The 17,131-nt window shown below is 45.9% G+C and overlaps 1 protein-coding gene across 1 annotated transcript in view; it reads right to left on the reverse strand.

The window, feature by feature from the left end:
• OSCP1 (organic solute carrier partner 1) overlaps nucleotides 1–17,131 on the reverse strand; it is a 35,330-nt gene that overhangs the window by 13,832 nt on the left and 4,367 nt on the right. Inside the window, exons 2-4 of the mRNA XM_047793365.1 lie at nucleotides 9,432–9,586; nucleotides 4,859–5,026; nucleotides 3,838–3,918 (exon numbers count right to left, since the gene is read on the reverse strand). Coding sequence (XP_047649321.1) covers nucleotides 3,838–3,918; nucleotides 4,859–5,026; nucleotides 9,432–9,586 — 404 coding nt within the window. The remainder of the gene's footprint in view (nucleotides 1–3,837; nucleotides 3,919–4,858; nucleotides 5,027–9,431; nucleotides 9,587–17,131) is intronic.

Below are 17,131 nucleotides of genomic sequence, written 5' to 3' on the forward strand. Positions count from 1 at the left end.
CACAGCTCACGGCAATGCTGGATCCTCAACCCACTGAGCAAGGCCAGGGATCGAACCCGCAACTCCATGGTTCCTAGTCGGATTCGTTAGCCTCTGCGCCATGACGGGAACTCCCAAGACTGTTTTAGACTCACAGACATAGAAAACAAACTTATGGCTACCAAAGGGTTGGAGAGGGATAAATTAGGAGTTTGGGATGAGCAGATACAAACTACTGTATATTAAGTAGATAAACACCAAGGTCCTACTCTATAGCACAGGGACCTATACTCACTATCCCATAATAAACCATAATGGAAAAGAATATGTACATAGATGCATAACTGAATTACTTTGCTATGTACTAGAAACTGACACAATGTTGTAAACCAATTACACTTCGATTAAAAAAAAGACTGCTTCGAATGCAGAGAAAATCTGTTCAGGCAATCGGGAATTGCATCTGAGCAGAAATGCCTTTTTTTTTTTTTTGTCTTTTCTAGGGCCGCACCTACAGCATATGGAGGTTTCCAGGTTAGGGGTCTAATCGGAGCTATAGCCTCCAGCCTACGCCACAGCCACAGCAATGCGGGATCTGAGCTGCATCTGCGACCTACACCACAGCTCACGGCAACGCCAGATCCTTAACCCACTGAGCAAGGCCAGGGATTGAACCCGCAACCTCATCGTTCCTAGTTGAATTCATTAACCACTGAGCCATGACGGGAACTCCCAGAAATACCATTAAAGACCAGATTTGGAAAAGCAGCCAAATGTTAAAGATTGGTGGTTGGATGATGTCAGGATATGTGATTCCTACTTCTCTGGATGAACATGCTGATGTTTCACTGCCTGCCCATTTAGCAATTAAAGCTGAATATATTTTGTGGTTTAATAAGTTTTAATGATTTTATTATAGACTTATTATTAGGAAAGTCTTTTCATCACAATGAATTTTATCTTGCCAGAACTGAGAAATCAATATGCATGCTTATATTACCACCATCCATAAAATCATGTCCGAATAGGCACAGACTTGACAACAATATGATGCAGAGTTTTCAATATTTTAAAGCAACGCAAGACTTAACCTTATTTGTACTTTCATGTTTTGAATTGTAATCGATGACTATTAGAGATCTTAATTTATATTGATGTTATTATTGCTCCAACCATGGCAAGTGAAATTATTCATGAGGGTTAAAAGTAAAATTGGCATCAGTGTTGAGATTTATTCAGCTTTCCCTGTCCATGGAAGGGAAAGAACAATCAGGTTCTAGGCATATTCTTTTTTTCTTTTTGGGGGCTACATCTGTAGCAGGCGGAAGTTCTCAGGCCAGGGACTGAACCCGTGCCATGGCTGTAACCAGAGCCACAGCAGTGACAACACGAGGCCCTTAACCCCCTGAGCCACGAGGGAACTCCTAAGAATATTCTATTTCCTCTTTTCTTTTGAAGTTCATTTTGTGAGTATGTTATACATGAATGTGTACAAAATTCTAAAGTTTCAAAAAGCATATGAGGAAAAGTGTCTCTTGTATCCCTGTCCTATGTGCAGTTCCCCACTCCCAGGAGGTGACCACTCCGACCAGTTTCCCATCCAGAAGCACTCTAAAGTGTGTGTGTGTATATACACACACACAAGCAAATACATATACGTTACATGTGCTGCTTCATTTAACCCCCCTGACAAATTTTCAATTAAGAATTTTCACTTTAATTTTTCAGATGGTGAGCCTAAGGCCCCAGCGCAGTAATTTGCCCAAGGTCACAGAGCTGTGCTGGAGCTGGGATTCAAATACAAGAGTGCCTGACTCTAGGGCCTGGGCTCATCTCGCCGTCTCACCCATCTTTCCCATGTCAGTGTGTTACATGATGGGAAGGGAGTCCCAACCAAGAGAAACAGGCCCCAAATTAAGAAGCTCAGAAATGTGTTTTTGGGGGTGTTCCCCTTATGGCTCAGCGGTAATGAACCCCACTAGTATCCATGAGGATGTGGGTTCAATCCCTGGCCTCGCTCGGTGGGTTAAGGATACGGCGTTGCTGTGAGCTGTGGTGTAGGTCGTAGATGCTGCTCAGATCTGGCTTTGCTGTGGCTGTGGTGTAGGCTGGCAGCTGTAGCTCCAATTTGACCCTTTGCCTGGGAACTTCCACATGCTGCATGTGCAGCTCTGAAAAAAAAAAATAAAGAAATGTGTTTTTCCAAGTTAGGGTGTAGAACTGTCTGTAGTAGGCACCAAGGGAGGAGCAGGGTCAATGGGGAGGGAAGAGCCAACAAAAAGTAGGAAGGCCTGAGCTGGGCTGGTGCCACCAGGAATGGAAAGAAGGGTATGGATACTAAAAAGGCGAACTCGATGGGCCTTAGAAGCACTAGGATGAAGAAGAGAAATCAAAGGCGACACTGGATCTAAGCCAAATAGTGATGGAATAGTGGCACCCCCAAAATAAATCAGCAAGTTGGGCAGGCCCTGAATTCTGGAGACCAGTTCAGCTACAGACATCAGGTTGTGGGCGCTGGTGGGTGTTTCAGCAAGCAGGTGGGCACTGGGTCTGGATGGCAGTGCGGGGGCAAGGGTGGGGTAGAGGTGGGTGCCAGAGTCCTAGGTGGAGAAACTGGGAGCCAAAGCAGGGGGGAAGCGGTTCAAGAGCAAGGGTTGGTTGGAGGCAGAGGGGGGACGGTATGGAGACAGGAGGAGGGAGAGGAAGGAGTGAAAGGCAGAGCGATGGGAGAGGTCAGGGCAGGTCAGGACAGTAGGAGCCATGAAAGTCCAGGAAAGGGGAGAGTGTCTTGGAGCAGGAAGGCAGCCTCCTGATACTCCAGCTCTGATGCCGGAGACGTCAAGATGATGGAGTGTGAGAAAAGGTTTTGCGGAGTTCCCATCGTGGTTCAGTGGTTAACGAATCCAACTAGGAACGATGAGGTTTCAGGTTCGATCCCTGGCCTTGCTCAGTGGGTTAAGGATCCAGTGTTGCTGTGAGCTGTGGTGTAGGTTGCAGACTCGGCTCAGATCCCGTGTTGCTGTGGTTCTGGTGTAGGCCGGCAGCTATAGCTCCGATTCAACCCCTAGCCTGGGAACCTCCACATGCTGTGGGAGCGGCCCAAGAAATGGCAAAAAGACCAAAAAAAAAAAAAAAAAAAGATTTCGGGATTGAGATCAGGGTGGTGTCCTGGAGAAGGAAGGGAAGAAGCCTTTTCTTTCTTTTCTTTTCTTTTTTCTTTCTTTCTTTCTTTTTTTTTTTTTTTTTTTGCATTTTAGGGCCTCATGTGCAGCATATGTAAGTTCCCAGGCTAGGGGCTGAATTGGAGCTGCAGCTGCTGACCTACGCCACAGGCACAGCCATAGCAACACTAGATACTAGCCTTGTCTGTGACATACATCACAGCTCACAGCAACGTTGGATCCTTCACCCACTGAGAGAGGCCAGGGATCAAACCCACATCCTCATAGATACTAGATGTTTCGTTACCACTGAGCCACAATGGGAACTCCCATTTTTTCTTTTTTCTTTTTTGGCCACACCCATAGCATATGGAAGTTCCCAGGTCAGAGATTGAATCTGAGCCACACCATAGCTGCAGCAAGGGTGGACCCTTAACACACTGCACCACAGTGGGAACTCCCAGAAGCCATATTTTAAGAAACACCTAAGGTAACTGGGAAGGAATGATGAGACACTGTCATCCTTGGTTCATTTCCAAACTGCTGAGATTTTTTTATCGGAAAGTTTATCATCATAGAGCCAAACACATAGGATATTGCTAACTGGGCAGAATCCCAGTCTCTCTGCCCTGAAGACGCGCACCCTGTCTCCTTAGGACAGCAGTGGCAGGGTGCTCTCGGCCGTCTGAACACTCACCCGGATGTGCAGGTCCTGGAAAAAGATGAGGAGCATCTGCCGGATCAGCTGGAACTCCCCCGCAGAGAGACTCCCGTATGTCTGCCAGGGCAGAGCAGAAAGAAGCATTCCACTTTCAGAAATGAGGTGGGAAGTGCACTCAGGCAGGGGCAGGTGGATGCTCTGGGGTGGGGGCCAGAGGGCCAGGAGAGGACTCAGCTGCTGAGGTGGGCGGGGCAGGAGGGCCAGCACCGCTCCCTCACCAGAGGGACAGACCCCACCGAGGGGAACGCTGAGCGAGCCGGGTGCCCTGGACCCCCTTCCGGTTCCCCACAGACCTGGAAGGTCATTCCTCAAGTTTCCATAGGACATCCACCACCAACCCCCTTTCAGAAATGTTGGGAGAAAAACAGCTATGCTCTCTATAATTGCTTTCCCAAATACAAAGGCAGCAGTGAGAGGGCATCAGGTGATAATGTCTCTTGCATACGTGTAGATTTTTAGAATTTCCTGGGATGGGGGCAGGCTTTGTCATTCCTCACCCTGTTTTCTTTGTCATAAAATCTGTCTGTACTTTTTAAAAAAAACTGAAATACGGTTAATTTACAATGTTGTGTTAGTTTCAAGTGTACAGCAGTGATTCAGTTATACATACATATATATAACATAATATACAATATATTATAATATGCTATAATCTATTATTATAATGTTATAATCTATTATAATATTATGTTATTTTCCATTATGGGCTTTACAAGGTATCGAGGAGAGTTTCCTGTGCTATGCAGTCGGTCCTTGTTGTTGACCGATTTTATGTATAGAAGTGTGTATATGTTAATCCCAGACTCTTAATGTATCTCCCCCCCCAACCCCTGCTATCCCCTTCGGTGACCATAAGTTTGTCTCCTATGTCCTGGAGGCTATTTCGGTTTTGTGAATCAGTTTCTCAGTGTAATGTTTTTGGAGAATCTGCCTGTTCTCAGCAGAGGAGTGAGCATGAGGGTTGGGGCTAAGAGGTAATGCGAGACGGTGTGCTTACTTCCGTCAGCTGCCGGAAAGTCTCATCCACTTGGTGCAGGATGGTTGGGGAGTCTTGGATGAATCCCTTGATGGCATCCAAATGATTGAAAGTGACCAGCAACACATCCTTGGGACGAGGACACAGCAATACTTGATATTTGAAAGCCATCGTCATCAGGTCATAGAGCTGTCAACCCACACACGAACAAAATAAATAGGACCGTAAGGCAGACATCAGACCCTCTAAACACTGACTGTCAGGCACTCACTGAAAACCAATGCTGGGCTTATCATACAGCTCCGTGACCACATCTAGTTATCACTTAAACCAAGATGCTTTTGAGAGTAAAAGGGGGTGATATAAATAATTAAGCTAAGGAGTTCCTGTTGTGGCTCAGCAGGTCAAGAAACTGACAAGCATCCATGAGGAGGCAGGTTTTTTTTTTTTTTTTTTGGCTTTTTAGAGCCACACCCGCGGCATATGGATGTTCCCAGGCTAGGGGTTGAATTGGAGCTACAGCTGCCGGCCTATGCCACAGCCACACAACGCAGGATCCGAGCCAAGTCTGTGACCTACACCATAGCTCACGGGCAGTGCTGAATCCCCAAACCAATGAGCAAGGCCAAGGATCAAACCCGCGTCTTCACGGATACCGGTCAGATTCGTTTCCGCTGCTCCACGACGGGAACTCCGAGGAGGCAGATTTGATCCCTGGCCTCGCTTTGTGTGTTAAGGATCCAGCATTGCTGCAAGCTGTGGTGTAGGTTGCAGATGAATCTCAGATCCCATGTTGCTGTGGCTGTGGCGTAGGAAGCAGGGGGTATGTAAATTTTCTGTGCCCTGATGGAAGTGGTAATGAGGTGAGATGTGAGTCCTGTTATGATGAGCTGTGAGAGGAGGGAGAGAACGGAGTGAGGGAGATTAGCTGGTGCCTGGCTTCTAATCGGGTGGCAGTAACATCTGATTGCATGAATGAAAGAAAATGTGTCGGAGTAACCCAGATGGAAGGCCTGGCCTAGGGGTGGGGAAATGAATAAGGCAGGGCAAAGAAGGGCATGCGATGCTCAGGAGGAAAGCTGTCACGTGATGGCCTGACTGGACTGTCCAAAATGCCACAGCATTTTCTTTTTGTTGTTGTTTTTTGTCTTATGTCTGCACCTGTGGCATATGGAGGTTTCCAGGTTAGGGGTTAAATCAGAGCTGTGGCTGCCGGCCTGCACCACAGCTCACAGCAACACTGGATCCTTAATCCACTGAGTGAGGCTTGGGATCAAACCCACGTCTTCATGGATACTAGTCGGATTTGTTAACCACTGAGTCACAATGGGAACTCCAGCATCTTCTTTTCTTTTCTCTCTCCCTCCCTCCTTCCTTTCTTTTCTTTTTACAGCCACACCTAGAGCAAATGGAAGTTCCTGGGCTAGGGGTTGAATCAGAGCTGCAGCTGCCAGCCTACACCACAGCCACAGCAACACTGGATCTGAGCCACATCTGTGACCTACGCCTCAGCTCATGGCAACACCAGTTCCTTAACCCACTGAGCGATGCCAGGGATTAAACCCACATCCTCACGGAGACTATGTCAGGTCCTTGACCCACTGAGCCACCATGGGAACGGAGTGTCTGGGAGATGCAGGATGCTATTGACGGAGGCAGGGAAGTCTGGGGGATGGGAGACGAGGATGGGAGCCAGTGTGGGGGAGAAGACAGGGACGTGTCTGAGGTGGGATTGGAAATTAACACATCTGAGTGTTGTGCCAAGCACATGGCTGTACATGACCGCAATGGATCCCAGTGACTTTTCACAAGAACTCTCTGAGGTAGGTATTATCCCAAGTTTGAAAATTGAGAAAGTTGTCTAATTTCACATAGCTGGTAGTAAATAGCGGGGTGAAATTTGAAACTAAAGACTGTCAGATTCTGAAGCAATTGCTAGAACCCTCTACAAGATCCCCTTTCTCCAACATGCAGCTAAACATTTCACTTAGAAAGTGGCATAAAACTGGAGCAGCCTGGTGTGTGTGAGTATATATATGAATGCAGGGGTGTAAATACTAGATAATAATACTAGAGATACAGAGATTTGAGGTTCTCTGCTATCATTATCAAACATTAAGTACCAGTTGCGTACAGGACACTGCTAGGAATAAAGGATAAAAATAGGTATGAGACGAAGAAATGAAAGTTCAGAGTTACTCAGTAAATTGGGTCTCACGGCTACTGGTAGCGCTGACTTGAAACTAGGTCTTTTTTTTATTCCAAATGTTATATTCTTTCTCAGTGGAAACCTAAACTTTCTTTCTCTCTTTCTTTTTGTCCGAGACCATGACATGTGGAAGTTCCCGGGCCAGGGATCAAATCTGTGCTACAGCAGCAGCCCAAGCTGCTACAGTGACAGTGCTGCATCTGAACCCTCCGAGCCACAAGGGAACTCCCTAAACTTTCTTAAAGGCAGAGGGAGAGGAACAAGCGGCGGAGAGAAGATAGTGAACATTTATTGAACATTTACTACGTGCCAGGCCTTGGTGCGTCATTATATGTATATGTTTCTCGCTCAATCCTCCCACTCGCTGATGAAGTAGCTAATAGTACCCCCATTTTGTAGATGAGAAAGTGGAGGCTCAGGGAGATAAAGTAACTTTCTCCAGGTCTGTGGCAGGAGGTAAGAGGACATAGATAAAGGCAGTCTATCTTCCTGAGGTTTCCAGCCATCAGAAATGAGACAGTGTTGATTTTTGCATACCTAGCACTGTCATTCCTCGAAATTTAATTTTTTTATTTTAAAAAATATGTATGTATTTATTTATTTTTGCTTTTTAGGAACACACCCATGGAAGTTCCCAGGCCAGGGGTTGACTCGGAGCTGCAGCTGCCGGCCCACGCCACAGCCACAGCCACGCCGGATCCTTAACCCACTGAGCGAGGCCAGGGATTGAACCCACATCCTCATGGATACTAGTGGGATTCATTTCCACTGCGCCAAAATGGGAACTTCTAGTCCTTGAAATTATAAAAAATTCACATAATGAGGAGATTTGAAAGGAATTACTATTATTATGTTTAAATTAACAGAAGTCTATATGTTATTTGGATTTTATTAGTTTCCCCCAATTCCTATTTCTGTTCCAGGATCCCACATTACGTTTGGTGCTCATGTCTCCTCAGCCTCCTCTTGGCTGTGATAGGCTCTCTGGCTTCCCTTGTTTGGGGGGCCTCCACAGTTTTGATGGCTGGTCTGGGCTTTGTAACATGACCTCCGAGTGGTATTTGTCTGATGTTATTTTTTTCACGGTCAGCCTGGGGTTGTGGGCTTGGGGAGGAAGATCACAGAGGCAAAGTGCTTCCTATCAGGTACCCCCACCTGGCTTATCCTGTTGCTGTTATCACCTGCTTGACGTCATGGGTGTCATGTTTCTCCACCCTGAAGTTGGCTGTGCCCCCTCCTTTCCATCCTGTCCTCTTTGGAAGGAAGTACAGCTCAGTTTCAAGGAGTGGGGGGTTAGGCTCTCTCCCCCTGAGGGCACCGCAGCTATATAAGCATTTGGAATTTTTCTGAACAGGATTTATCTACTCTGTCAGTATTTAGAATTATCACTTTTAAAATCAGAGCACCTTAAACATTTGTGTCACAGAGAAAATATACATGTTTACATTATAAGACTGAGCAATTTTGAATTTACTTAAAAAAGGGGGGGGGGGGTTTCCCGTTGTGGTGCAGCGGAAATGAATCTGACTAGTACCCATGAGGATGCAGGTTTGATCCCTGGCCTCGATCAGTGGGTTAAGGATCCGGCCTTGCCGTGAGCTGTGGGGTAGGTCACAGATGTTTGGATCCCGCATTGCTGTGGCTGTGGTGTAGGCCGGCAGCTATAGCTCTGATTCAACCCCTAGCCTGGGAAATTCCATATGCCACGGGTGCGGCCCTAAAAAGAAAAAAAAAAAAAAAAAAAAGCCTGGTTTGCAGAGCTGAGATTTGTTAAGAAGGAAGCAGAATGAAAACTTTCAGGGCTGGGTGCCTGCAGAGGGTTGAGGTGTTCACCAACATGGCACGCAGACCAGCGCCCTCTCTGGGTGGCATAATGACCTAAACGACAGAGGGGTGGTGGTGCGTGTGGATGACTTCTTGAAAGTCAATAATGACTCATATTTACATGTGCCTGTGTTTTGCAAGGCACCACTGCATACAGCCTCTCATTTAACCCATCTGTGGTCATCCACAAGAAACACAGCCCAGGAGTCCCGTCATGGAGCAGTGGAAATGCATCCGATTGGGAACCATAAGGAAGCAGGCTCGATTCCTGGCCTTGCTCAGTGGGTTAAGGATCTGGCGTTGCCGCAGCTGTGGTGTAGGCCGCAGCTGTAGCTCTGATTGGACCCCTAGCCTGAGAACCTCCATGTGCTGTGGGTGTGGCCCTAAAAAGAAAAGAAAGAGAGAGAGAAAGAAAGAAAGAGAAAGAAAGAAAGAAGGAAAGAAAGAAAGAGAGAAAAAGAAAGGAAGGAAGGAAGGAAGGAAGGAAGGAAGGAAGGAAGGAAGGAAGGAAGGAAGGAAGGAAGGAACTCAGTCCAGGACGCAGAGGCAGCATCTGCTCACCTTATCCATGCTGGCCTGGTTCAGTCTCATGATGGAGGCATGGGCCAGGCGGTCGTAGACGGTCCTCAGGGCCTTCTTGGAGTAGAGCTCTTGGGGTTTGAACAATTCCTCTATAAACTTTCGATTGAACATGGTTGAGATGATGTCATTCAGAACTGTAGAGACAGGAGGGGATGCAGCTGAGCAAGGTACCAGCAGAAGCTTTATTCCGGAAGTGCTCCCTGTGCATGAATGGGATGGAGGGGCTGGGCCTATGCAGAGTGGGGATGTGATGTGCTGGGGGAGACCTGCTCCCTGGGGAGAAACCACACAGACGTCCCAATAGGAAGCAGGTCCAGTGCTTTATGAGACCATCTCAGGGCAAACACCAACGTGACAGTGTATAGACGTGCTGTGCTTCAGTGGTTCCAAGCCACTTCTGCGTATGTTATCTCGTGTGGGGGTAGGGGGACAAGTTTCTTCTTTCTTTAAAAAAGATTCCTAACAGTGTTTCAGATTAGAGCTCTATCTTAAAGTAGGAAACAGCATCACTCTTTTTTGTTTGTTTAGCAAGTCCCTAATATTTTTACTTATACTTAAATGTTATAAAAATGGGACCTATAATGGTAATTGATTTTTTTGGGGGGGGTGAAACAGTTTTTAAAAATGGACAGGTCTATCCACTGGTTAGAGATTAAAATGTTTCAATCATTTCTACAAGATGTCTCCTTCAGATTAACACCATTTTAGGATGCTTCCATTCCTATATTTGATCTGTAATATTGATATTATATTGTAGTGATATATCTTATGCTATTGTTCAGATGGAAAATTTCCACATCATGAGAATAAAGGGTCCTAAGGCATGTGCAAACCAAAACATCTATAATTCTAGTTCTTCATTCACCCATTCATTTAGATATTTTGTGCTACATGAGTTCGTTAGTTTCCTAGCCTAGAATCAGTCGAAGGCTAGGAAAACCCTTTTGTACAAGAAACAGGAACAGGTATGGTTGAACATAGATTAGTCTGTCTTTTTTTTTTTTTTTTTTTCCTTTTTTGACTGTATCTGTGGCGTGTGGAAAATCCTGGGTCAGGGATCAAAACTGTGTCATAGCTGTAGCCAGAGCCAAAGGAGTGACAATGCCGGATCCTTAACCCACTGAGTCACAAGGGAACTCCAAACACAGATTATTCCTAATTAAGCCAGATGAATTCTGGCCTAAAGGTGACTGTATAGGGATGCTGAGGCTATACATTCATAGCAACTAAAATTTGAAAGAAAAATTAAAATTATTTACGTTACCTAAAATAATTATACAAAATCAATTATTAAACATGAGTAATTATTGCTGAAAGCTGCCTCTTTCTCTTGCCGCACAAAGGACACACCAGGTGACTCACACTTTGGCCCCTCTCTACCTGGAAGTAACTAATTGAAGTACCCTGAGGACTCAGGCCAGTATTTGAAAGCATCTCAAAGAGCAGCTTTGGGGAGAAGGGGGGAGCTTCGGGCTAGTCCTACTTGAATCTTAAATGGAAAGGCTACAGGGATAGGGGAAGGGAAACACCGCCCTCCCCACTCCCACTCAGAAACAAAAGAACGCAGTGTGACTCCTCCCGGAAGTGCTGAACTCACACTTGACCTTTGGATTTTGCTCTAGACTAAAGGACAAACAGATCTATTACCAACACAGGGTACCCCTCACGTGGATGGTTCCAATGCAGGGCACCTTGCCCTCAGGGTGCATTAATGTTTCCCCAGGGTGGACAGCTTGGATGGATTCTTCTGGGCTGGCCTCAAGCATCGTCTTTGACCTAAACAAGCAAGGACCTGCAGTAAATTGAGCTTCCTAACTCTTTCTTTCTTTTCTTTTATCTTTTCTTTTTTTTTTCTTTTTTTTTTGGTCTTTTGTTTTTTTAGGGCCACATCTGTGGCATATGGAGGTTCCCAGGCTAGGGGTAGAATCTGAACTGTAGCCACTGGCCTATGCCATGGCCAGCAACGCTGGATCCGAGCCGAGTCTGTGACCTACACCACAGCTCATGGCAACGCTGGATCCTTAACCCACCGAGCAAGGCCAGGGATCGAACCCGCAACCTCATGGTTCCTAGTCGGATTCATTTCCACTGTGCCAAGATGGGAACTCCTTTCTTTCTTTTTCTTTCTTTCCTCTTTCTTTCTCCTTTCCTTCCTTTTTTTTTTTTTTTTTTTGCTTTTAAGGGCTGCACCCATGGCACATGGAAGTTCCCAGGCTAGGGGTCAAATCAGAGTTACAGCTGCCACCCTACACCACAGCCATAGCAACGCAGGATCCAAGCCTTGTCTGCAGCCTACACCACAGCTCTCGGATCCCTGACCCACTGAGCGAGGCCAGGGATTGAACCCACATCCTCATGGATACCAGTCTGATTCATTTCCCCTGGGAACTCCTAAGCTTCCCAACATTTTCTTAACCAGCACCTATCTAAATGTGGAATTTTCAAGGAAATAAGTACAAATGGAAAGCCATGTCTAAGGCCTAAAAAGAAAACTTGAAGCATTTTTCCATAGATGTATGTAGGCCAGGGAGGAGGGCAAAGAGGAAGAATTCAAGTTAAGGAATCACATCGGCTCTGATTGTGTTCACGCTTACAAAGAGCTACCATTCACCTAGGCGCAGAGCCATTTCTCTAGGGTCTTCAAGACTTTAGACGGATCTAGGGGAATAGCATAGATCCAAATAAGTCCGTTCTAGAAGAAAGTAAATCCCAAGGTGGTTGTTAGCCACTCTGGCAAAGTAAAAAGCAAAAGGAAGCTTTTCTCCCTGGGAAGTGACTAAGCTAGGCAGCACCCTGGCTCCTTGCACGAGCACTTTTAGAAAATCCTCCTGGAAAGAGAGACCCATAGGCCCTATCCCTGTGGGCAGAGCAGTTTTATACCTGGCACCCAGGGCTCCCACTTTTCACTGAATACTTTGGAAGGAGCATGGAGGCACAGATTAACACGCTTTATTCTCAAGGCATGCTTTACCTGGCGCTTGGTTGAGGGGGCCCTACCAGACACTGAGATAAACATCAGGGCACAAAGAGGAGGTGAAGGTTGTCCTTGCCCAAGAGCAGCAGCCCAGTCGAATTTAAGTGAAATCTGAGAAATGGTTTTAACAGATCTATCAGTCAGTCGTGGTGTTAGTTTTTGGCACTCACACGCACTCTGCATAATTTCATGAGGCAGGAATGTGCTAGGAGCCAAATTTCATCAGGAGGCTAAGGCCAGGGAGGTGGGTGATTTTCCATGGGTGCCTTGGAAGCATCAGTACCTGAGTTCTTAACATATCAGGCTTCTAATCCTGGGTTCAGATGATGAAGTCAGTTTCCGCTCCTAATTTTTGGACGCTTAAGTTAAATTCCAGGGATTCAATTACTTACACCAGAAGCCTTCAAAATTCCACACTTTCACCTAAAATTTTGCTCTGTGTCAAGAGGTGAGCCAAAACTTGCTCAAGTGGTAAAAGATGGTAGTGAAATATTATAAAAGTGTATCAGTACTTTGACTGGGATTTTCTTCAGCTTTGGCCTGACAAAATAATTTTCTTGTTTTGATTTTTGTCTTTTCTAGGGCCAACGTCCACAGCATATGGGGGTTCCTAGGCTAGGGGTCTAATTAGAGCTGTAGCTGCCAGCCTACACCACATCCACAGCAATGCAGGATCTGAACCACATCTGCGACCTACACCACAGCTCACGGCAACGCCGGATCCTTAACCCACTGAGCAAGGCCAGGGATCAAACCTGCAACCTCATGGTTCCTAGTCAGATTCGTTAACCACTGCGCCATGATGGGAATTCCTAAATTTTTTTTTTTTTGGTTTATTTATTTATTTATTTATTTATTTATTTTGAAAATGTTCTTGATGAAAGCAATTGAGGGTTTTTTTGGTTTTGTTTTTTGCTTTGGCTGTGCCCATGGTGTGCAAAAGTTCTGAGGCTAAGGATTGAACCTGTGCCACAGCAGTAACCAGAACCACAGCAGTGACTACACCGGATCCTTAACCTGCTGTGCCAGCAGGGAACTTGGAAGTTAACTGAGTTTTATCAGCTACTTCTGCTGTAAATTTTTTTGTTTTGAGGAACACACAATTTGGAGCCAAGGGTAAAATAGAGAAGCTACTACTTCAGAATGGTTGCCTTGTTTCAAAGCCTTATTACATTCCATGCACAGGGCTTGGAACTTTCCATGCATTATCTCATTTAGACCCCAAGACAATGCTGAATTATTATCCTATTCTATCAAAGGGAAAACTGAATCTTTGAGAGGTTGAAGTCCAAGGTCACACAGCAGGCAGTGGAGTTGAAATTAGAATGGGGTTGTTTGATTCTAATACCTGTGCATTTAAATATTATATGTTCTTGCCTCTGAATACTTAGTGTGAGGAGAGCAACTGCTATCTCCAGACAATGGCTGATGACATGCAAAAACTACACCCAGTGTCAAATGATGGAAGGTATTCATGACATTTGTTTTGTTTTGTTTTGTTTTGTTTCAGGGTCGTACCCTTGGCATATGGAGGTTCCCAGGCTAGGGGTTGAATCAGAGCTGTAGCTGCCAGCTTACACCACAGCCACAGCAACCCGGGATCTGAACTGCATCTGCGTCCTACACCACAGCTCATGGCAATGCCAGATCCTCAACCCACTGAGCAAGGCCAGGGATTGAACCTAAATCCTCATGGATGCTAGTCAGATTCATTTCCGTTAAGCCACGACAGAAAATCCCAACTCGTGACATTTAAAGGTAAGAAAGGCTAGAGTTTTATTCGGAGGAGTTGGCAACTTTTTCAGGTTTGCTGCTAGTTGTAGGCGAAGAGGAAAATGAAGATTTGTCATGATAAGGCCAGTGCATGCATATCATGTCTTCTGCACGCAGGGAACCCTGGCGGCCATGCAGCTACATGCTGCCATTTTTCTTGGTTGTGCTAATGAGAACAATTCTTCGGCTACACGATGCTATCACAGAATTGTTTTAAGGACTATTAATAGGACAGCCTACTGCCCCAGCTGTTCTTGCAAAGCTTGGAGCACAAGGAAAGAGACTAATACTTCATGTGCAGCGTGGTCCTTTGGCCACCGTTGGCTTGATTTTCATCTTACATGCTGCGTTTGTTTAAGCAAAGAATCAAATGTATAATCAATGTCTTGGCTAAAGAGCAACTCATGCCTACTTTGTTTTTTGTTTTTGTTTTTGTTTTGGCTTTTTAGGGCCTCACCCATGGCACATGGGAGTTCCCATGCTAGGGGTCAAATCAGAGCTGGAGCTGCTGGCCTATGCCACAGCCACAGCAATGCCAGATCCAAGCCGTGTCTTCGACCTACACCACAGCTCATGGCAATGCTGGATCCTTAACCCACTGAGTGAGGTCAGGGATCGAATCTGCATCCTCATGGATACTAGTCGGATTCGTTACTGCTGAGCCACAATGGGAACTCCCACTTATTCTTTTACTTAGAAATATTTAGACTGTCCCATTTTAAGCCCCACTGAGGAAGGACTGAGTGAACCTGTGGATGCAACTGAATACATGCAGCCCCAAGATAGCGTACCTCGTTTTCTGTCCACCTCTGTCCATTCATCTACATGAAGCATATAAAAAGAAAACACCAGTTTGTGAAGAAAGAAAGTCATTTTCAACGAGGCTTTAAAAATACCAATTCCAGTTATCTGGCTTAACGAAACCTTATTTTTCTTTTATTATTTTATTTTTTATTTTTTTTGTCTTTTTTGCTATTTCTTGGGCCGCTGCTGCGGCATATGGAGGTTCCCAGGCTAGGGGTCGAATCGGAGCTGTAGCTGCCAGCCTGTGCCAGAGCCACAGCAACGCAGGATCCGAGCCGCGTCTGCAACCTACACCACAGCTCACGGCAACGCCGGATCGTTAACCCACTGAGCAAGGGCAGGGACCGAACCCGCAACCTCATGGTTCCCAGTTGGATTCGTTAACCACTGCGCCACGACGGGAACTCCGAAACCTTATTTTTCATGTTTGCATTTATGTTTAATGCAAACACTGCCTTCTACTCAAAACTTTTAAAAGGATGATGGATAAGTAACAAATTCCAAAAAGCCCCAGGGAGGCTGTGTCTTACCGAGGGTGGCCTAGGAGGAGGGAAAGCTCAGGAAGACTAGCTACCCTGGGCTTTATCTTGAAAGGCTCAAGAATTCATCCTCTCTAATGCTCTGAGAATACACATCATTCATTTTTAGAAACACAACTTTCATAAGGAAGAATAATCCCTGAGAACAGGTAGAGAAAGAATTTTCTTCCTTTCTTTTTGTCTTTTTAGGGCCGCACCGTGGCATATGGAGGTTCCTAGGCTTGGGGCTGAATTGGAGCTGTAGCGCCCGGCCTACACCACAGCCACAGCAACACGGGATTCGAGCTGCATCTGCGACCTATACCACAGCTCATGCAACGCTGGATCTTTAACCCACTGAGCAAGGCCAGGGATTGAACCCGTGTCCTCATGGATACTAGTCGGGTTCGTTGACCCCTCAGCCAGGACAGGAATTCCAGGATTTTCTTTTTTTCTTTTTTTTTTTTTCTGTTTTTTTTCTAGGGCTGCTCCTACGGCATATGGAGGTTCTCAGGCTAGGGGCTGAACCGGAGCTGTAGCGCCTGGCCTACACCACAGCCACAGCAACACGGGATCCGAGCTGCATCTGCAACCTATACCACAGCTCATGGCAACGCCGGATCCTTAACCCACTGAGCAAGGGCAGGGACCAAACCCGCAACCTCATGGTTCCTAGTCGGATTTGTTAACCACTGCACCACGATGGGAACTCCAGGATTTTCTTTTTTGTTGTTGTTGTTGTTGTTGTTGCTATTTCTTGGGCCGCTCCCACGGCATATGGAGGTTCCCAGGATAGGGGATGAATCGGAGCTGTAGCCACCGGCCTACGCCAGAGCCACAGCAACGCGGGATCCGAGCCGCGTCTACAACCTACACCCCTGAGGCTCACAGCAACGCCGGATCGTTAACCCACTGAGCAAGGGCAGGGACCGAACCCGCAACCTCATGGTTCCTAGTCGGATTCGTTAACCACTGCGCCACGACGGGAACTCCAGGATTTTCTTATTAAAGTAAGATATCCCTTTCTACAGATGGAACAGCTCAAGTTAGAAAAATTGGAACATGCATTAATAGGAAAAAAAGTGTATTTGTTTCTGATTTACTTTTTATATAGAGAGGCATGACTTCCTTATAAAAAGAGGGAATGAACGATGGACCACCATAACAAAGCTTCTGAGGACAAAGGTAGCCAGGGAGATGCCAGGAGGAGACTAATAAGGAAAAATGCAGCTGGCTGGAGAAATTCGTGAGAATCAAGACTCTATGGGTCTCGACCTGGCTCTACCATTTACTAGCTATATAACTTTAAGCAGCTTGTGTAACCTCAGCTTCTACATTTGTGAAATGAATCATAATTGCACCTACCTCATCAGGTTGTCGTGGGGATGAAACAGACACGTCAAGCACTTAAGCTGGCTTCTCTTCTGGTTCTGCTTTCTCTACTGCAGAACTTCAGACAGCACCCATAAAGGATGCAAGATGACTTTTTTCCTTAATTTTTTTTTGGGGGGGGGAGATTCAATCTAAAAAGCCCACCCACAGATACACATCCACATTTCAAAACATTTGTAATTAATGGTGTATTTTGGAAACGTTTTCACTAGATTGTT

Source organism: Phacochoerus africanus, chromosome 8 (assembly GCF_016906955.1).
Source record: "Phacochoerus africanus isolate WHEZ1 chromosome 8, ROS_Pafr_v1, whole genome shotgun sequence".
NCBI classification, from domain to species: Eukaryota; Metazoa; Chordata; class Mammalia; order Artiodactyla; family Suidae; genus Phacochoerus; species Phacochoerus africanus.